Source organism: Ascaphus truei, chromosome 3 (genome assembly GCF_040206685.1).
Source record: "Ascaphus truei isolate aAscTru1 chromosome 3, aAscTru1.hap1, whole genome shotgun sequence".
Taxonomy (NCBI): Eukaryota; Metazoa; Chordata; class Amphibia; order Anura; family Ascaphidae; genus Ascaphus; species Ascaphus truei.
The window spans coordinates 349,776,459-349,799,855 of NC_134485.1; the positions used below are offsets into that span (position 1 = coordinate 349,776,459).

General features: G+C 38.1%; 1 protein-coding gene across 1 annotated transcript; it reads left to right on the forward strand.

The window, feature by feature from the left end:
- The first annotated feature begins 11,254 nt into the window (after positions 1-11,254).
- On the forward strand, positions 11,255-16,813 carry LOC142490079 (keratin, type II cytoskeletal cochleal-like). Its single transcript, XM_075591872.1, has 9 exons — positions 11,255-11,772; positions 12,347-12,555; positions 12,663-12,723; positions 13,682-13,777; positions 14,116-14,280; positions 14,530-14,655; positions 14,920-15,140; positions 15,409-15,437; positions 16,132-16,813. The coding sequence occupies exons 1-9, from the start codon at positions 11,317-11,319 to the stop codon at positions 16,254-16,256; spliced, it is 1,488 nt and encodes a 495-aa protein (XP_075447987.1). The 5' UTR covers positions 11,255-11,316; the 3' UTR covers positions 16,257-16,813.
- The last annotated feature ends 6,584 nt before the right edge of the window (positions 16,814-23,397 follow it).

Below are 23,397 nucleotides of genomic sequence, written 5' to 3' on the forward strand. Positions count from 1 at the left end.
CCCCCCTATCACATTAAACCAATGATTGCACATCTAGGATAATGCAAAAAGTACTGTGTTTACTATAAGACAAATGTATATTTTGAGCATTACATTTTGAAACATGAATCTAGTAAAACTATAGAAACCTGGTTTCTCTGTTTGGTACCATTGATATTATTATAACAGGTGGTGTATCAAAGACCTGATTGTCAGTATATTTTGTAATTGGAGCTCTCAATGTGAAGTAATTAATATACAAGACCGTGTGTCAGAGAACTCCTGCATTTTTCTGATAGAATCACTGACTGATTTTCAAACCTTGGTATTGTTCATTTTTCTTTACTGTTCTCAATGAAAAATTATCAATTGGTATTGCTTGAATTTGTAATATTTGCGTAAGTGGAAAATGTAGAATCACGTTCCTTTATCTAAGTCTAATCGCAATGGTAAAATGCTAAATCAATTTTTTTAAACTGAAACGTAATTTCTGTTTTTATGTCTGTTCAATAAACTACTATTTTCATGCTAAGGATTAGTACAAATGTTTCTTATTTAATTTGACATTCATTAGAAGCTTTCAACATAATAATTCCGAATAGTACTAATGTGTACTAAAAAAATGAGAAAAGAAAATATAGGACCCATTCAGTGTGAGATGGGTAGGCAGATTATTGGAGATAAGGAAAAAGCAGAGGTATTAAACAAATTCTTTGCCTCTGTGTTTACCAGGGAAGAATCAAGATCATTGGTTTTGCCGAAGGAGGAAGCCACATCTCCATATTAATGAACAATTGGTTTACTGAGGAAGAAATTCATAAGCGGCTTCAAAAAATTAAAGTAAATAAGGCACCTGGCCCCGATGGCATACATCCAAGAGTTCTCAAGGAGTTAAGCTCAGTAATAGCCAAACCGTTATATTTAATATTCAAGGACTCAATTTCAACAACCTTAGTACCACAAGATTGTGTAAAGCAGATGTGGTGCCTATATTTAAAAAGGGAGCTAGATCACAACCGGGGAATTACAGACCTGTAAGCCTGACTTCAATAGTGGGGAAACTACATGAAAGTTTAATACGGGATAATATTCAGAAATAACTAATGGAAAACAAAATTATTAGTAATAGTCAGCATGGATTTAAGAAGGATAGATCATGCCAAACTAACATTATTTGTTTCTTTGAGGAGGTAAGTAGGAACTTAGACCAGGGTTATGAAGTTGATGTTGTCTACTTAGATTTTGCAAAGGCTTTTGATACAGTTTCACACAAGAGGTTGGTGTACAAAATAAAGAACATTGGACTCAGTAATAATATATGCACCTGGATTGAAAACTAGTTAAAGGACAAACAACAGAGGGTTTTCATAAATGGAACTTTTTCAGGTTGAGCTAAAGTCGTGAGTGGAGTACCTCAGGGATGGGTACTGGGACCCCTGCTTTTTAACTTGTTTATTAATTCACTTGAGGTTAGCATCGAGAGCAAAGTCTCCATCTTTGCTGATGATACTAAATTGTGAAAGGTAGCAGAATCAGAACAGGATATAATATCTCTTCAGAAGGACTTGTAGAGACTGGAAACGTGGGCAGGTAAATGGCAGATGAGTTTTAATAGAGATAAATGTAAGGTTTTGCATTTGGGATGCAAGAATAAAAAGGCGACTTACAAATTAAATGGGGATAAATTGGGGGAATCCTTGATGGAGAAGGATTTAGGAGTGCTTGTAGACAGCAGGCTTATCAATAGTGCCCAAAGTCGTGCAGTAGCTGCAAAGACAAACAAGATCTTATCTTGCATTAAACGGGCAATGGATGGAAGGGAAGTAAACATAATTATGGCCCTTTACAAAGAATTAGTAAGACCACACCTTGAATATGGAGTACAATTTTGGGCATCAATCCTAAGAAAAGTCATTATGAAGAAGAGAGAGTCAGAGAAGAGCCACCAAATTAATAAAAGGGGATGGACAATCTAACTTATGAGGAGAGGCTAGCTAAATTAGATTTATTTACATTAGAAATGAGGATTCTAAGAGGGGATATTATAACTATATACAAATATATTCGGGAACAATACAAGGAGCTTTTAAAAGAACTATTCATCCCATGGGCAGTACAAAGGACTCGGGGGCATCCCTTTAGGTTGGAGGAAAGGTGATTTCACCAACAACAAAGGAAAGGGTTCTTTACAGTAAGGGTAGTTAAAATGTGGAATTCATTAACCATGGAGACTGTGATGGCAGATACAATAGATTTGTTAAAAAAAAAGGTTGGACATCTTTTTAGAAAGGAAAGGTATACAGGGATAAACCAAATAAGTATACATGGGAAGGATGTTGATCCAGTGATTAATCAGATTGCCAATTCTTGGAGTCAGGAAGACATTTATTTTTCCCCTTATGAGATATCATTGGATGATATGACTCTGGGGTTTTTTTTGCCATCCTCTGGATCAAGTAAGTATAGATATAGGATAAAGTATCTGTCGTCTAAATGTAGCATAGGTTGAACTTGATGGACGTACGTCCTTTTTCAACCTCATCTACTATGTAACTATGTAATAATCCAACAACATAAGAAAAGTTTTGTTTTTTATTTGAATGTATTGTACAGTAAATGGGTTTGCTCAAAAACAAATTATACACGACTGAGACACACACAAAAGATTTTACGTTTTACTGTGATTGGGGAATGCATATGGAAAAAATTATTACTTATCCAATTATTCATTTAAAAAGGTATAAGTGGCTGAATGGAAAAATTATTTATCAAAAGTGGCGCTCAAAAATTATATCTATGTATAAACAAGTGTATAAAAATAAAGTGATACTAATACAAACACATATGGATGCTGCTTAACCCAGTGGGGGGTCGTTCTCTCAATCCCGTGGACGTGGAAGGGGTGAAGATCATCCGGAAGCGCAAAACCATGTAAAACAGAAAAAATTCCTGATGGTGCAGTACTGTGATATACTTGTGAATAAAAATTCAAGGTGCAGTGTGCTAGGTACTCACAAGTGTATGATGAGTGATATTCCCATAAAGGTATCTTTGAGGGACAGCCCGTCTGATCGTAGTACAGGTGGGTCTGAGTGAATTGTAAAGTGCTGAGGACCTTAGGTAAATAACACAGAAACGGACATAGTGCAGACTCTATAAAATTCTATTAAAAGGTAAGTGATAATACAATGCACTCACAATGTGTTAAAAGAATACAAGCGTTTAGATCACACAGATCGGATCTCAGTGTAATGAAACTGTCTCAGTCTCCCCTCCGCCTCGGCGTGCGTGTCAATGGTGCGTCTCACCCAAACCGGAAACCGGAAGTGACGTCATCTGCTCTGGGGGACTCTGATCCTGTGGCAATCTTCACTTCATCAGCATCACTCTACGCGTTTCTCCGTGTTGCGGTTTCATCAGGAGTGTAATCTGATGAGTGCTAAGAGGCTATTTATACGCTACGCTAGAGTCCCATAGGCTATACATTAAGTATGGTAATCAGATAGTGTGACATAGGAGACTTGAATGGTTAACAACAGTTAAGACTCACATCAAACATATATGAGTCTTCCAAAATGACATGTAATTTTAATTCAAACGTTTAAAAAGAACTTAATAACATACATATATTAAAAATGCATATATATATATATATACAAATATATCAAAGTGGTATAAAATTTAAATAAGCTATTATCAGCAAGATGAACAATAATCCTCTAGATAAACTAGGCTAAATGCAACTACTTTATAGTGGTAATGTAGCAGTATATCTATTAAGATATTCTACCAAAGATTCATAAGAATCTTACACATCCCCCAGGACGGCCTATAATTTCTGGCATTGGGTCACTGACGGCCAACATGTCAGAGTTTGTAGACAGTTATCTGCAAGGAATGGTCAAAAAACAGAAATCTTACTTAAAAGACACAAATGATGTGATTCTAATGTTAAGGGACATTGAATGGCAAGACAATTTTATTCTAGTAACAACAGATGTAACGGCCCTTTACACATCTATTAAACACAACGATGGGTGTAGAGCCGTCAGATACTTTCTGGAAAAGGAAGGGATTTTTCCAATTGAACAAATTGATTTCTTGGTTGATTGCATTAGGTTTATCCTCAGTAAAAACTTCTTTTGGTTCCATGACACTTTTTACTTGCAACTCTGTGGGACCGCCATGGGGACCAAATTTGCGCCCAGCTACGCCAATCTATTGATGGCCATGTGGGAAGACCAACACATATGGTCTTGGAAGGGGCTGGACGCAAATTTGGTCACATGGCGGAGATACATAGATGATATCATCTTTGTATAGAGGGGTACTGTGGTGGATTTGGATTTGTTCCTTCTATATCTAGATGCTAACGAGTTCAATCTGAAGTTCACCTCTACGGTCAGTGACACTACCATTAACTTCCTGGACCTTTGCATATATGTGGAAGATGGCACTATTAAAACAAAAAACTACTTTAAGGAGGTGGATGCAAATAATTACATCCTACAGTCCAGTTGCCATCTCAATAAGTTGATTGAGAATATCCCATACGGGCAGTATCGCAGACTCAAGCGGAACTGCACCGATAATCATGTATTTGAGGAGCAGTCCACAGTTTTATCAAAAAGGTTTAGGGAGAGACATTATAACAAAAAATGTAGTTGACCGAGCACTAGCCAGAGCAGTAGTAACCCCAAGAGAATCCATGCTCATACCTGCCCCCAAAATATCCATTGATGATGGCACCATACAAGTGCCCTTCATCACGCAGTATAATAAGGATGCCAGTAAAATCAATAAAATCCTCAATAACCATAGGCCGATACTCAAAAATGACCCAGTTTTGGGGGAGCATCTGGCGGATAATGTCAAAATGGTATATAGGAGAGCACCAAATATTAAAAATTTTCTTTCTCCCAGTGCTTTAAAAAATATCCCTATAAAAAAGCACACGTGGCTAGATCCACCTAAAGGATTTTATGAATGCAAAACGTGCACTGCCTGCCAACATAGTTCAAAAATAGTACACAGTTTCAAATCAAACACGACACAAAAATCTTACAATATTAAGCAGCATTTGAACTGTAGATCAAGTTTTGTCATCTATCTTGCAGAATGCGAGTGCGGCTTACAATACATTGGTAAGACCACACGTCTGCTTAGAACGCGCATATTAGAACACCTGGGAAATATAAAACGCAAAATCACAACCCATAGCGTGTCAAATCATTTTTTATTAAAACATAGCTCGAATCCTGCTAGCTTTTCATTTAAAGCCATTGAACAAGTTTTGCCCCACTGGAGGGGGGGCAATAGAGATCTGAATTTAATAAAAAGAGAATAATTTTGGATGTTTGAGCTCAAAACAATTCACCCTCAGGGTTTCAATTTAGAGTTCGACATTTAACCCTTCCTGTGACTCTAACTTGTTTTTCTTCTTTTCTTAATAGATATACTGCTACATTACCACTATAAAGTAGTTGCATTTAGCCAAGTTTATCTAGAGGATTATTGTTCATCTTGCTGATAATAGCTTATTTAAATTTTATACCACTTTGATATATTTGTATATATATATATATATGCATTTTTAATATATGTATGTTATTAAGTTCTTTTTAAACGTTTGAATTAAAATTACATGTCATTTTGGAAGACTCATATATGTTTGATGTGAGTCTTAACTGTTGTTAACCATTCAAGTCTCCTATATCACGCTATCTGATTACCATACTTAATGTATAGCCTATGGGACTCTAGCGTAGCGTATAAATAGCCTCTTAGCACTCATCAGATTACACTCCTGATGAAACCGCAACACGAAGAAACGCGTAGAGTGATGCTGATGAAGTGAAGATTGCCACAGGATCGGAGTCCCCCAGAGCAGATGACGTCACTTCCGGTTTCCGGTTTGGGTGAGACGCACCAGTGACACGCACGCCGAGGCGGAGGGGAGACTGAGACAGTTTCATTACACTGAGATCGAATCTGTGTGATCTAAACGCTTGTATTCTTTTAACACATTGTGAGTGCATTGTATTATCACTTACCTTTTAATAGAATTTTATACAGTCTGCACTCTGTCCGTTTCTGTGTTATTTACCTAAGGTCCTCAGCACTTTACAATTCACTCAGACCCACCTGTACTACGATCAGACGGGCTGTCCCTCAAAGATACCTTTATGGGAATATCACTCACCATACACTTGTGAGTACCTAGCACACTGCATAAGTGGCTGAATGTCTCATATCAAAGCAATGAATGACTTGTACTACAATGTTATAATGTTAATCAATATGTATTGTTATTGCCCTCAAAAATTAAAGAAATTATGAAAAAATATGTACTATCAGATGAGACGTATTTATACATATTAAGAGGGTCATACAACACACAGATCTATTTTAATAAATTAATTATGAATTTAATTATGGCTTTTTACACATTCATAGTATACAGTAGGCTGTAATTTAGGTAATATATGTAGCCACTAAATATTCGTCATCTTCTGTAACGCATAACTGTAGAATTTTAAAGAAAATGTGTGGTGGCTCTATATATGAAAAATGTATTAACATATACATTTGTATAGTAAACACAGTTGCCAAAATTATAACATGTAGGTTAAAGTGTGTTTTATTATACATGTTATAGGTATATTGGTGTACGTAATATCAATACTATGCATCAAAAACATACACATGAAAAATACGAAATGTTAACGCTTCATTATATTATTTGTACTTACCCATCAGCCAACCATGTTCAAAATACCCAGTTTCAAAAGCATGGAAAACTGATGAGTTGGTTAGAATAGAGGAATCGTGGCTGGAACCTGGGAATCTGGCTACCACATTCAGATTTCTCATGTTGAAATCGCAAAAGAGCTGCACATTGATGGAGTGAAAGTGTTTCCTGTTACAGTACACATGCTCATCTACGGTCGGCGGGGTGAGAGCAACATGCGTGCAATCTATTGCACCCATTACGCATGGTTGCCCAGCTATGGTGTAAAAGCCTTTCCTGAGTTCCAGCCACTCTGTTTGCTCTCTAGGAAAATGTATATAATTCCTACCACATCTAGTTAGTGCACATAGAAACTTGGTAAAGGCCCGCAAAAATGCCGACTGCGTGAACCCGCCTACTATGCCCACAGTTGTCAGCCACAGAAGCCAGAAAATTTAATGAGCACAGCATTTTTGCAAGGCCAGGGGCTGCATGACCTCTGCTTGTTATGGAATCTAAATCAACTCTTAACTCTGCATAAGAAGCTAAGATTGCTTCTGAACTCAAGCAATATTGGTTAATAATTTCCTCCTCACTAAACCCCTCCAAAGCTGTATGTTCACAGAATAAATGTGGCCGGGACACGACCTGTCTCCTCTGTACTCTCCTCTCTCCTCTACTTATCCACTCCTCTCTCATCCATTCCTCTCTCATCCACTCCTCTCTCATCCACTCCTCCACTCCTCTCACCACTCCTCTCTCTCCACTCCTCTCTCCTCCAAACCACTCTCCTTCAATCCACTCTTCTTCAATCCGCACTCCACACCTCTCTCTCCACTCCTCTCTCCAACACTCCTCCTCTCCTTCCTCTCCTCTCTCTCCTCCAAAGCCAGTCTTCTCCTTCTCATCATAAAATGTCTCAACTCTATCTCCATCTACATCTCTGCCCTGTCATCTCTACTTTAATGTAAGTTTGCAATTGATTGGTTTAAGTAGCTATGTGATGAAGACACATGACTTGAAACAATGCAACAGAAAAAAAATCAGAAATAATACACATATGTGTTTCTAATGAACTAATCTGTGTTTTTAGCATGACCTTTTCATGATAACATATTTATATAAAATATTACCTACTGTACCTATTAGAATACCATGATTTTAATAAGAAACACAGATGTTTGTAATGCGATGCTTTGAAATATATATCAAACAGTCAGACTTTGTAGTGCCAATTAGCCGTTAAAACAAATTGTTAGAAACTCTATGAAGCCATTTGAACTTTAAACAAACATTACCACACCACACATTTACATTCAAATATTCTGACATTTATGGTAACAATAAAAAAAAATGACTTTCTTCGGGAAAAATAATAATGGTATTGACTATATAAATATACAAAATATTCATCATTAACATTGGTAAACTGTTATTAAATAGGTTGGACACGATTCTTAAAAGTGTAAATGTATATAACCCATCACACCATTTTTCAACTCTGTCACTATACTTATTTACATCTGTTAAAGCTGCAGATAAATGTGAGGTTTATTGAAACAATATTCACATTTCTAAAATTAAATATGTGCAAAAATACAATATGCACAATGACAAGTGATTAGTTACGTTACACATCGATCATTTATCAGTAATTGATCGCTTAATATGATTTTTAATTTTGGGGTATTAGATATGCATTTGGGGAAATGTAGTCCATAAATATAATAGGAGTGGGCATTTAAGCTATACAATTTATGCACTGATAGAGAGAGGCCAGGGATCAAAAGGCAGAGCCAATCAGAAGAGGAAGGGGCTGTCACTTAAATAATGTTTTATACATTATTATACTTTTAAATTTATAAAATAATTTATGGCCTGATTAATTTGTTGTATTTTATTTTGATTTTTTAAACACATACAAAAATTATCCATATTTACACACATGTAGGATATTGTTTTAACTGCATCTTTAAAACATTTAAATATAACTATCCTGCAACACGGATGAATGTTCAAATTCATGTACCCGATATCTAACCAAAAGATGAACCAGCCATATATTAACCCCTTTGAAACTTCAGCGGTGACACAATAATATCAAAAATATAAACTGTGACATTTATTACAACTACTAGTTGCATTTTTATTCTAAGTCCCGTCTTGCCGTTTCTCGGCAGCTTCTAACCACCTTCTTGCCAACTTTTTCTGGTGTGGCGATTCTGAGAAGAAATCTCAATTCTACTGCGGCGATTACCATCGAAAAGATGTTCGTGGCCATTAGAATTATCGGTGCGCGTTTTGCGAATTTTTTTTTCCAGAAAAAAATATTGACGAAAATGTCTATGATTGACAACATTACGGAGCTTACAGAATAGCAGTAGGCTTTTTTGACGATAAGCTGCCGATAACTGACTTATCGGACCTTTCTGCATAGGCCCCTAAATCTGTACTTAATGCAATGCCAATTTCAGTCAGAAAAAAAGCTTAAATTGTAGATTGAGCTTTGAAGAGACATGTTAGCATTTAACAAGGTGTTAACTTAATTCCCTCCCACTCCCCCCTCTCTTTCTCAATTCTGCACACTCATCCCATCTCTCACACTGTCGCCCTTTCACTTTCACCCACCCCGTCTTTCACTGACATTCTCTCTCTCACAACCCACCTCTCTCTAACTTTTTCTCTCACACTCCTCCCTCCCTCTCACACACACCTCCCTCTCTCTAACACTTTCCCTCCCCCTCACTCACACACTTTCCCCTATCTCTAAACTCATACCAGCCCCCTCTTTCTCAAACCCCCGTCTCTCTTTCACTCCCTTACCTTTCTCTCACACTTCCTGCTGTCTCATACACTCACCTACTCACACTTTCCCCCTCTCTCAAAGCTCTCTCTCTCACACACTTCTCACTCTCTCCAAAACCCCTCTCCCACACTTTCCTATGCTCTATCACACACACCTTATCTCACCCACTTACCCCCCTCTCTCTCTCTCTCTCTCTCTCTCTCTCTCTCTCTCTCTCTCTCTCTCTCTCTCTCTCTCTCTCTCTCAATCTATCTTTTTAATATTCCTCCCTTATCTCTCACACACTCCTCATCCCTCTTCCCCCTTCTAAAACTATCCCCCTCTCACTCTCCTTCTCACACCTCCCCTCACTCTCACACTCCCTCCTCTTGCTATCATACTCTCCCCCTTTCTAGCTAACTTCCCACTCTTATACTATCTCTCCTCTACCATTATCAAACCCCTCTCTTTCACATAATTCCCTTTCTCCCAGTGTCACTCTCTCTCTCTCTTTCTCACTCTCTCTCTGTCTCTCTCTCTCTCTCTCTCTCCTTTTACACTCCTCTGGCTTTCTAAATGAACCTCTCCCTCACACCTCCCTCTCTGAAACTTTACCCCTCTCTCTCAATTTCATCTCACATTATACACCCTCTCACCCTCCTTCTCACGCTCCCCCTCTCTCTTCCACTGCCCTCTCTTTCACCCCCCCATCTCTTACACATTTAACCTTCTCATACACATACTCTTTTTATCTTACCCTCTCTCTCTCACACACACCATCTGCCCTCTCTTACATTCTCCCCCCACTCTCCCCCTCTCACATTTCCCCTATCTTTCACACTCCCTACTCCTCTCTCACAAACCCCCTGCTTTTCTCTCATACTTTATCCTTCTCTCTCTCTTCACCCCAATCCCTGCCTGTGGAGAGGGGTGTGCAGAGTCCTTTCATGTCCACCAAGAGGTGGGCCATCCCATGCAGATTAAAAAGAATAGTTGGGACTAACATCTGGTTTCAGACTTCTGGGGTGGGCCCCCCTTCACCGCCTGTCCCTTTACAGATGTCCCTGCACTCCCCCTGTCAGTGGCCCTGCTGGTGGGACAGAAGCTACTTAAAATACTTGATGAAAAAGATGGTTATTGGCAGATAAATCTGGACAATACTTTCAACACACTGGTGGTCTGATCAAATTCCACCAGTTCCCATTTGCAATAATATCAGCAAGAGACAAATTTCAAAGAAAAAAACATGACAGCTTTGGAGATAATGAGGAAGTTGACATCATTGGGGATGACATGATCATAGCAGTTACACAAAAAGTTAGCATCACACTATATAAAAAAAAACAAGAGCTGAATGTCAAACCCAACAAAGACCAACTACAATACAAAGTGGAGAATTTAAAAACATGGGATCCCAATACTGTATGTCATCAAAATAGACGCATAATGCCAGACCATACAGAATGAATCACAGAGATGCTATCACCACAGACAAAAAAGGCGGCTAGCAATAATCATATATCTGACTCAATACAAAATAAGCAGATATTACAACACTGCCCACCATCGTTGAACAAGCTCAACCAAGGGACTATATACTTTATTTTCTACTAAACTAGGAGAATTGAGATGTAATAATGTTAGCAATTGAAGCTTTAAAGAGACAATTATAGGCTCTTAATATACTTCAAAGTAGCCAACGCTATTAGATGTGAATATAAAAGGGGTAAGTCTCTGCAAGGAACTCAGAAGGACTTACTTAAGGCTCACTCCACAGTAAGCTCCAATACCGCATTGTCCTTCTGATTCTTGAAGAAGCAACATGTCTCACCAATCTCATCAATCCACACATAGCAGCTCAGGCTCTGGGCACAAGAATTTCAGCTCCTCCTCAGCTTGTTTATCATCTTTCAGCAAACACAGTGGGAGCTCATTCACTTCAAAGAAAGTATCCATGGGTCACAAAGCACTACCTTGTTTTGCAAGCAAAAGTGTCTATAGTCATGGATCAGGGGGACATAAGATCTCAGTTGGAAGTTGTCGACCAGTGGGAAGTGGACATGGTTGTGGAGGATATGGTAGTGGACATGGTTTCAGTGGATCTGGCTATGGATTTGGGGGATCATCTTGCTCTGCAGGCATCACTAATGTTACTGTGAACCAAAGTCTCCTGGCCCCACTCAATTTGGAAATTGACCCAAACATCCAGAGAATGAGGACAGATGAGAAGAACCAAATCAAGGGTCTCAATAATCAGTTTGCCTCCTTCATTGACAAGGTAAGGTAACCATGCTGAGCATCCTATATCCTGGAAAAGAGGCTATGCCATGCCCTGGCTTGAATAACCTGCATCAAACAAGATGTGGAAAAGATCACCAAATAAACATGGCATAGAAAATAAATTTTTGGTCTAACAGCTTTACATTTGTTTACACTATCTAAAAAGTTAAAATATTACTTAGATTGTAAGCTCTCTGTGACATAAATTCCCATTCCTACTGCATAAGTTTAGTTGCACTTATTGTGTTATAATAATGCACTTCATATTGAATTTCTTATTTTATATACAGTAGCACTATATATATATATACACACACAGCATATATTATTGTGCCACATACAATTTTTCATAACATTAAAAATAATTTAAACAGTCTCTTGGCGTCATCATTTCCTATGGACATACAAAAAGAGCACTCCATATTTCTTTAAGATGCAACTACAGTTTCCTTTCTTTTTACTGTGAAGGGAAAAGTACAATGTGACAACATTTTATTTATAAAAACGGTATGGCAAACCCTTGTATCAATTTTAACAATGGTTTATTTGTTTAACTTTTTTTTTTGTCCCAGGTGCGATTCTTAGAGCAACAGAATAAAATGCTTGAGACCAAGTGGTCTCTTTTACAAGACCAAAGAACTGCCAGATCTCAAATTGAACCTCTCTTTGAAGCCTACATTAGCAGTCTCAGGAGACAGCTGGAGAATCTGGGATGTGAAAGAGCGCGTCTGGATGCAGAAAGGAGGAATATGGAGGAAGCAGTGGAAGAATTCAGAAGAAAGTATGTAAATCGGGAGACATGTTAATTCTCTAAACACTGCAAAATACCATCAAAACCATATAATAACCTACAATCACACCACTTAATAAAACTTTCTTACACAACAGATATGAAGAGGAAGTCAACCGACGCACAGCTGCAGAGAATGAATTTGTTGGGCTTAAGAGGGTAAGTGTCAAGTCATTAACTGTACAAATGTTTGTCTTTTTTCATAAAGGTCAAAATATAGGGCCTCATGCAGAGAGCAGCGCTATTTAAAATCTCGCCATCTTTCAGAGAAAATCGCGCAAAAACCAGCATTTTCTATTTGAAAATCTCGCCGCGCGGCTGGCAAGAACCTACATCTCGCCAGTTTTAAAAATATCCTAATTCAGAGAGGCACGAACGGCATCTAGCGGCTGTTCGCGCCAATAAAATGGCGCGATTTTCTACAATTTGCTCCGCCAAGAAAAGTTGGCAAGAAGCTGGAGCTCGCCGGCCATAGGAAAGGGAAAAAAAAATGCGCGATTTTTTTTTACACATTTCTGCAGCGCGCATCTCTCCATTTTAAACTCGCCACACGCATTCATGCTATAAATTGCAGAATTCGCACATTTCTGCATATGGAGAATAAAACTCTCCAAAAAAGCTACTTTTTATTACCCTCGCCAATTTTTAAATTCGCTGCTCTCTGCATAGGTCCCTTAACTTTGGATCAGTAATATAATTGTTTCAGAACTTTAATGCAGCATTTCCTCTTGCATGTTTTTTCTTTCTTTTTTTTAAAATGAATGCAGCAGCCTTAGATTTTTGGAAAGGCAATTATGTAAGCCGCCGATTGATCCATTCTCCCATGATCGATCGGTGAAAATCCGGCTTATGGACACGCAGAATGACTGCCTATTTCAAAAGAGAAAGATGTTTTGGTTTCCAAAATGTTTGCTATAGCAACCCAAGGAAGTTTAGCATTAAAAGGGACTAATAATGGCATTAATAGAGGGTCAATAATTTGGTATTATCTAATACTATAGAACTCATTTGTTTATTATTAAGATTGTGAATGAAATGCTGCTTTAATTTCAGAAGCATTGCCTTATAAGACCTAACATTGAATGAATATACTTATCTATTTGTATCTTCCCTGTAGGAAGTTGATGCTGCTTTCATGAGCAAAGCCGAATTACAAGCAAGGGCGGACTCCCTGTCTGATGAAATCAACTTCCTGCGAGCTCTGTTTGATGCGGTATGAATATGGAGCTCCTTAATCATTTTATTCTTTAATTTGTTGAACAACAGACCTGGTACCATTTTCCTAAAATAAGGAATAATGATTTTACACCACATACTATGAAATGGATACTCCCATTTCTTTATAAGATTAGAACTTAATTTCTAACAGCTACAACATGTAGACATTTTTTTGTTGCAATTTTATCTATTAAATTTCTTGTACAGATTTGGGGAACAAATGACAGTCGAACAATTATGTGTTTGAAAATCTATGTTTCAAAATGAAGGTACATTTTTCATACGTATCTGTATGTCATCAGCACATATATCACTGTTTTCTCTACTTTACAGGAAATATCTCAGCTTCAAGCTCAGATCTCAGATACATCAGTCCTTGTTTCCATGGATAACAGCCGAGACCTGGATCTGAATGGCATCATTGCTGAGGTCAGATCTCAATATGAGGATGTTGCTAACAGGAGCAGAGCTGAAGCAGAGGCCATGTACCAATCAAGGGTGAGTCTATTAAAAGCAGATTCAAACTGTCTTATCTGAAGTTTCACGTATATATAACATACACATGCTAAATAGTACTCTACTGAAATATAATATCCACATTATACTAATTGTAATACTGTACATTGTCACACTTCTGAATCCTCCATAATTGTGTAAATATAAGATCATCAAGCTATTTGGTTTTAGATACAATTAGATGCTTCACACCAATGCTTCAATGTACTCTCACATGGTTTTTCTCTTCAGTACGAGGAGCTGCGCTCCACTGCAGGCAGTTATGGGGATAATCTGCGCAACACTAAGCAGGAGATTGCTGAGCTCAACCGTCTGATTCAGAGACTTAAGGGAGAAATAGAGAGTGTGAAAGATCAGGTAAAATTAATACATGTGTAATATGTAATCTTACTAGTTTAACAAACAATGATAACTTCCTTAATATACAAGATAACATTTACTGTAAAGTATATATTACAGTACATATTTACTCTGTCTGAAATGAAGAATGGAAGTATTATAAGAGGATTTGTCTGTTTGTCCATTAGTTAACAATGTGAAATAGTGAAAATCCTAGCACAATGTTACATGTATTAATGTATAGTGTAAGAAAGAATCTTTTATTTACTTTGTGCTTTACAGCGCGCTAGACTAGAAGGTGCCATAACTGAGGCGGAGGAACGTGGGGAGATGGCCGTCAGAGATGCCAAGTGTAAACTGACTGAGCTGGAGGATGCTCTGCAGAAAGCTAAGCAGGACATGGCTCGCCAGCTGCGTGAATACCAGGAGCTGATGAATGTGAAGCTAGCTCTGGATATTGAGATCGCCACCTATAGGAAACTGCTGGAGGGAGAGGAGAGCAGGTGAGTGAAGATTATGCAGCATGTAGACACACTGTCAATGTATATATGTCTTTCTATCTGAATAATTATAGAAAAAAATAAACTAAATAAACAAAGAGAGCTTCCAGCTCACCAGTGACATATATGTCATTACGTACAAGGTACACAAAATGTCGAACAGTACATTGAAGGAAGCGAACATACATGTTATAAATAATGCAGTTATATGTGTAGACGTGACTTTGAAATTCTAAACCAACTTTAAAAAAATGTTCTATCTTTATTTCAGGCTGGGTGGAGAAGGTCCTGTTAGCATCTGTAAGTAAAGGAGTGATTCATTTTTGTGTTTTTATACTAATCCAACTATTTAAAACTGAAACCAAGAAAGAACTAAAGTATCACAGGCATAACAAGAATAGAGGTGTTACGGTAGCTGCTAGTGGAACCACTTTGCTGGAAGATGTCTAGTTATCTAAAATCGTTTTTTTCTCCAGATTTAAACTCTTTTGTCTTTTATTAATCTCCTGTCCTTGAACAAATATTAAGCTGGACAATAAGATTTAATTTCCTACATACTATTATGTACACTAACATTTCCATTATTGACTCTTTCTTTCAAGCTCTTTGGAAGTACTGTACATCTACAAATTTAAGAGTATGCTATTTAGTCAAATATACAAAACTAATTATTCCTTTTTGTTACATTGGACACAGTTCTGCATGCCTGGGAAGATTACACCAACTCAGAATTAATTAAGTAAAAAGGAATACAAAATAAACACCTTACACTAAAAAGTTAATACTGTAAATCCTATTTTCCTTCCTGTTTTTTTTTTTTTATATATAAATGCCTACCATTGCTTATTGGGAAGATAAAGGAGGACAGGACACTTCAATTTATCGATATTAAAATACATGTTAAAAATTAGCTAAGATGTTAGGGCTAAATCATACTTGGTTAATTCTTCCTTTAAAATGTTTCATCCTTAACACGTTGCTTGTTTCTTTACAGCTGTACTTCACTCTAGTACTGGAGCATCACACTATGGGGGAAGTGGACACTACCACAAGAGCAGATGTAGCACTGGCAGTGTTTCCAAAGGAAAACATGGCTCAGGACATGGACAGTCCTGCTAAAATGGAATTCGCTAATTAATAGATTACCTTCATGTTAACGGCTTCTATAAATTCCAGTTCTCTACAAACCCCCCACTATCACATTAAACCAATGATTGCACATCTAGGGTAATGCAAAAAGTACTGTGTTTACTATAAGACAAATGTATATTTTGAGCATTACATTTTGAAACATGAATCTAGTACAACTATAAAAACCTGGTTTCTCTGTTTGGTACAATAAATATTATTATAACAGGTGGTGTAACAAACAGATCTGATAGTCAGTATATTTTGTTATTGAGCTCTCAATTTGAAGTAATTTATATACAAGATCGTCTGTCAGGGAATTCTGCATTCCTCTGGTAGAATCACTGACTGATTTTCAAACCTTGGTATTGTTCATTTTTCTTTACTGTTCTCAATGAAAAATTATCAATTGGTTTTGCTTGAATGTGTAAACTTGCGTAAGTGGAACATGTAGAATCACGTTCCTTTATCTAAGTCTAATCGCAATGGTAAAATGCAAAATCAATTTTTTTAACTGAAACGTAATTTCTGTTTTTATGTCTTTTCAATAAACGACTATTTTCATGCTAAGGATTAGCACAAATGTTTCCTATTTAATTTGATATTCATTAGAAACTTTCAACATAATAATTCCGAATAGTACTAATGAGTACTAAAAAAATGAGAAAAGAAAATATAGGACCCTTTCAGTGTGAGATGGGTAGACAGATTATTGGAGATAAGGAAAAAGCAGAGGTATTAAACAAATTATTTGCCTCTGTGTTTACCAGGGACGAATCAAGTTCAATAGTAGTGCCACAGGAGGAAGCCACAACCTCCATATTAATGAACAATTGGTTAACTGTGGAAGAAATTCATAAGCGGCTTGAAAAAATTAAAGTAAATAAAGCATCTGGCCCCGATGGCATACATCCAAGAGTTCTGAAGGAGTTAAGCTCAGTTACAGCCAAACCATTATATTTAATATTCAATTACTCCATTTTCACAGGCTCAGTACCACAAGATTGGCGTAAAGCACATGTGGTGCCTATATTTAAAAAGGGAGCTAGATCACAACCGGGGAATTACAGACCTGTAAGCCTGACTTCAATAGTGGGGAAACTACTTGAAGGTTTAATACGGGATCATATTCAGGAATACCTAATGGAAAACAAAATTATTAGTAATAGTCAGCATGGATTTAAGAAGGATAGATCATGCCAAACTAACCTTATTTGTTTCTTTGAGGAGGTAAGTAGGAATTTAGACCAGGGTAGTGCAGTTGATGTGGTCTACTTACATTTTGCAAAGGCTTTTGATACGGTTTCACACAAGAGGTTGGTGTACAAAATAAAGAACATTGGACTCAGTAATAATATATGCACCTGGATTGAAATCTGGTTAAAGGACAGACAACAGAGGGTTGTCATAAATGGAACTTTTTCAGGTTGGGCTAAAGTCGTGAGTGGAGTACCCCAGGGATCGGTACTAGGACCCATGCTTTTTAACTTGTTTATTAATGACCTTGAGGTTTGGATCGAGAGCAAAGTCTCCATCTTTGCTGATGATACTAAATTGTGTAAGGTAGTAGAATCAGAGCAGGATGTAAATTCTCTTCAGAAGGACTTGGAGAGACTGGAAATATGGACAGGTAAATGGCAGATGAGGTTTAATACCGATAAAAGTAAGGTTATGCATTTGGGATGCAAGAATATAAGGACGATTTACAAATTAAATGGGGATAAATTGGGGGAATCCTTGATGGAGAAGGAATTAGAAGTGCTTGTAGACAGCAGGCTTAGCAATAGTGCCCAAAGTCATGCAGTAGCTGCAAAGGCAAACAAGATCTTATCTTGCATTAAATGGGCAATGGATGGAAGTGAAGTAAACATAATTATGCCCCTTTACAAAGCATTAGTAGGACCACACCTTGAATATGGAGTACAATTTTGGGCACCAATCCTTCGAAAAAACATTATGGAACTAGAGAGAGTGCAGAGAAGAGCCACCAAATTAATAAAGGGGTGGGCAATCTAACTTATGAGGAGAGGCTAGCTAAATTAGATTTATTTTCATTAGAAAAGAGGCGTCTAAGAGGGGATAGGATAACTATATACAAATATATTCGGGGACAATACAAAGAGCTTTCAAAATAACTATTCATCCCATGGGCAGTACAAAGGACTCTGGGGCATCCCTTTAGGTTGGAGGAAAGGTGATTTCACCAGCAAGAAAGGAAAGGGTTCTTTACAGTAAGGGCAGTTAAAATGTGGAATTCATTACCCATGGAGACTGTGATGGCAGATACAATAGATTTATTCAAAAAAAGGTTGGACTTTTTTTTAGAAAGGAAAGGTATACAGGGATAAACCAAATAAGTATACATGGGAAGGATGTTGATCCAGGGATTAATCCGATTGCCAATTCTTGGAGTCAGGAAGGAATTTATTTTTCAACTTATGAGATATCATTGGATGATATGACTCTGGGGTTTTTTGTTTGCCTTCCTCTGGATCAATAAGTAAGTATAGATATAGGATAAAATATCTGTCGTCTAAATTTATCATAGGTTGAAGTTGATGGACGTACGTCTGTTTTCAACCTCATCTACTATGTAACTATGTAATAATCCTACAACATAAGAAAAGTTTTGTTTTTATTTGAATGTATTGTACAGTAAATGGGTTTGCTCAAAAACAGATAAAACACGACTGAGACACACAAAAGATATTACGTTTTACTGTGATTGTAGAATGCACCCGTAAAAACAATTATTACTTATCCAATTATTCATTTAAAAAGGTATAAGTGGCTGAATGTCTCATACCAAAGCAATGAATGCCCTGTACTACAATGTTATAATGTTAATCAATATGTATTGTGATTGCCCTCAAACATTAAAGAATTTATGAAAAAATATCAGATGAGAAGTATTTATACATATTTAAGAGGGTCATACAACATACAGATCTATTTTAATACATTAATTAGGAATTTCCTAATGGCTTATTACATATTCATAGTATAGGCTGTAATAATTCCCATGAGTTTAGGTAATATATGTAGCCACTAAATATGCGTCATCTTCTGTAACGCATAACTGTAGAATTTTAAAGAAAATGTGTGGTGGCTCTATATATGAAAAATGTATTAACATATACATTTGTATAGTAAACACAGTTGCCAAAATTATAACATGTAGGTTAAAGTGTGTTATATTATACATGTGAGTAGAGCTACAGGTATATGTGTACGTAATATCAATACTATGCATCAAAAACATACACATGAAAAATACGAAATGTTAACGCTTCATTATATTATTTGTACTTACCCACCAGCCAACCATGTTAAAAAAATACCCAGTTTCAAAAGTATGGAAGACTGATGAATTGATCAGAATAGAGGAATCGTGGCTTGAACCTGGGAATCTGGCTATCACATTCAGATTTCTCATGTTGACATCCCATACGAGCTGCACATTGATGGAGTGAAAGTGTTTCCTGTTACAGTACACATGCTCATCTACGGTCGGCAAGGTGAGAGCAACATGTGTGCAATCTATTGCACCCATCACGCATGGTAGCCCGGCTATGGTGTAAAAGCCTTTCCTGAGTTCCAGCCACTCTGTTTGCTCTCTAGGAAAATGTATATAATTCCTACCACATCTAGTCAGTGCACATAGAAACTTGGTAAAGGCCCGCAAAAATGCCGACTGCGAGAACCCGCCTACTATGCCCACAGTTGTCTGAAAAGACACAGAAGCCAGAAAATGTAATGAGCACAGTATTTTAGCAAGGCCAGGGACTGCATGACCACTGCCTGTTATGGAATCTAAATCATCTTTTAACTCTGCATAAAGAGCTAAGATTGCTTCTGAACTCAAGCGATATTGGCTAATAATTTCCACCTCACTAAACCCCTCCAAAACTGTATGTTCACAGAATAAATGTGGCCGGGGCACGACCTGTCTCCTCTGTACTCTCCTCTCTACTCTCTCATCCACTCCTCTCTCCTCCACTCCTCTCTCCTCCACTCCTCTCCTACAATCCACTCTCCTTCAATCCGCTCTCCTTCAATCCGCTCTCCTTCAATCCGCTCTCCTCCACTCCTCTCTCCTCCACTCCTCTCTCCTCCACTCCTCCTCTCCTCCTCTCCTCTCTCTCTCCTCCAAAGCCAGTCTTCTCCTTCTCATCATAATATGTCTCAACTCTTTCTCCATCTACATATCTGCCCTGCCATCTCTACTTCGAAGCAAGTGTGCAATTGATTGGTTTAAGTAGCTATGTGATGAATACAATATGCACAATGACAAATGATTAGTTACATTACACAATGATCATTTATCCAGTAATTGATCCTTTAATATGATTTTTAATTTTTGGGTATTGGATATACATTTGGGGAAATGTAGTCCATATATATAATAGGAGTGGGCAGTTAATCTATACAATTTATGCACTGATAGAGAGAGGCCGTGGATCAAAAGGCAGAGCCAATCAGAAGAGGAAGGGGCTGTCACTTAAATAATGTTTTATACATTATTATACTTTTAAATTTATATAAATAATTTATGGCCTGATTAATTTGTTTGGGACTTGTTAAACATTGCTCCAATCTGAAATGTGCTTTTAAGTAGTTACATCTCTATACATGCTGCAGGGAACTCCATTTACACTCGTTTGGGCTCACATTTGTTGCTACTTTCTCTAATTACACTAAACCCATTGGCTGCTGCTCTGCACTTTAACTCCGGGGACAGCGCTATCACGTGTTCTCCTGATGAAGCACTACGTGCGAAACGCGTAGAGGTCACGTGGTGGCAGTTCCTGTGGAGTTCTTGCAGCCGGTGGAAGCCGGTCCCCTTGTTTCTAGCAGGGTAAGTACTCAGATTGGTCCGGACACTTTCTGTAGTTTTTAGCTAGATCCTGTGGTTACCCCCTACTCCACATCGATCATACTGGTGTAATACCAGTCCCACTTTTATTACGTTTTTTTGTTATATCTTGATTTATTGCTGTTTTTATTTTGTATCAGTGGATACCTGCCCACTGTCTTAGATTAATAAATTGTTCATACCCCTCAGTGCGCCTGTCTGCCTATTGTTTTCTCTGTCTGTGAGCCCCCCTCGTGGGAGCTCACTTTTATAGGGGACGTGTGGAACCCCCCCCCCCAGACTGAAGGCTGCAAGAGGGATCCCTTACAGTATACACACTAGCGCGGAGCAACTTAACCCTTACATACATGAATTATTCATATTTACATACATGTAGGATATTGTTTTAACTGCATCTTTAAAACATTTATACAGAATATCCTGCAACACAGATGAATGTTAAACTTCATGTACCCGATATCTAACCAAAAGATGAACCAGCCATATATTAACCCCTTCAAAACTTCAACGGTGACACAATAATATCAAAAATATAAACTGTGACATTTATTACAACTACTAGTTTCATAAAACACGGGATCACAAATCAAAAGCAATGCGATTCCGCTCAAATGCGTCCATGCTTAAAATATGTCAGACAGTTGCATTTTTTTTCTAAGTCCCGTCTCGCTGTTTCTAGGCAGCTTCTAACCACATTCTTGCCAACTTTTTCTGGTCAGTCGATTCTGAGAAGAAATCTCAATTCTACAGCGGCGATTACCATCGAAAAGACGTTCGTGGCCATTAGAATTATCGGTGCGCGTTTTGCGAATTTTTTTTCAGAAAAAAATATTGACGAAAATGTCTAGGATTGCCAAAAGTTTGGAGCTTACAGAATAGCAGTAGGCTTTTTTGACGATAAGCTACCGATAACTGACTATCAGACCTTTCTGCATAGGCCCCTATATGTGTACTTAATGTAATGCCCATTTCAGTCCGAAAAAAAAAAGCTTAAATTGTAGTACAGGCATACCCCGGTTTAAGGACACTCACTATAAGTACACTCGCGAGTAAGGACATATCGCCTAATAGGGAAACGGCAGCTCACGCATGCGCCTGTCAGCACGTCCTGAACAGCAATACTGGCTCTCTACCTGTACCAAAGCTGTGCGCAAGCAGGGAAACTATAGAGCCTGTTACAAATGCATTATTGACATCAGTTATGCACGTATATGACGTTTGCAGTACAGTACATGCATCGATAAGTGGGAAAAAGGTAGTGCTTCACTTTAAGTACATTTTCACTTTACATACATGCGTACGTTAATGTGGGGTATGTCTGTATTGAGTTTTGAAGAGGCATGTTAGCATTTAACAAGGTGTTAACTTAATTCCCTCCCACTCCCCCCTCTCTTTCTCAATTCCGAACACTCATCCCATCTCTCACACTATCGCCCTTTCACTTTCACCCACCCCGTCTTTCACTGACACTCTTTCACAACCCACCTCTCTCTAACTTTTTCTCTCCACTCCTCCCTCCCACACACCCCTCCCTCTCTCTGACACTTTCCCTCCCTCTCACTCACACTCTTTCCCCTATCTCTAAACTCATACAAGCCCCCTCTTTCTCACATCCCCTTCTCTCTTTTACTCAATTACCTTTCTCGCACACTTTCTGCTGTCTCATACACTCAACTACTCACACTTTCCCCCTCTCTAAAAGCTCTTTCTCACACACTTCTCACTCTCTCCTAAACCTCTCTCTCACACTTTCCTATGCTCTATCACACACCTTATCTCACCCACTTACCCCCTCTCTCTCTCTCTCTCTCTCTCTCTCTCTCTCTCTCTCACAAACTTTTTTTAATACTCTTCCCCATCTCTCACACACTCTCCTCTTCTCTCTTCCCCTTCTAAAACTATCACCCTCTCACTCTCCTTCTCCCACTCCCCCTCTCTCTCACACTCCCTCCCTCCCTCACACCTCCCTCTCTGAATCTTTACCCCTCTCTCACACTTTCACCTCACATTATACCCCCTCTCACCCTCCTTCTCACGCTCTCCCTCTCTCTTTCACTGCGCTCTCTTTCACACTTCCCCCTCTCTTACACATTTAACCTTCTCATAAACACACACTTTTTCTCACCCTCTATCTCTCACACACACCATCTGCCCTCTCTTACATTCTCCCCCAACTCTCCCCCTCTCACATTCCCCCTATCTTTCACACTCCCTCCCTCCCTCACACCTCCCTCTCTGAATCTTTACCCCTCTCTC

Coding starts and splice junctions, on each gene's coding strand:
- LOC142490079 (XM_075591872.1), top strand. CDS start 11,317: ATGTCTCACCAATCTCATCAATCCACACATAGCAGCTCAGGCTCTGGG. Junction 11,773..12,346: donor TTGCCTCCTTCATTGACAAG/GTAAGGTAACCA, acceptor TTTTTGTCCCAG/GTGCGATTCTTAGAGCAACA. Junction 12,724..13,681: donor AATTTGTTGGGCTTAAGAGG/GTAAGTGTCAAG, acceptor TCTTCCCTGTAG/GAAGTTGATGCTGCTTTCAT.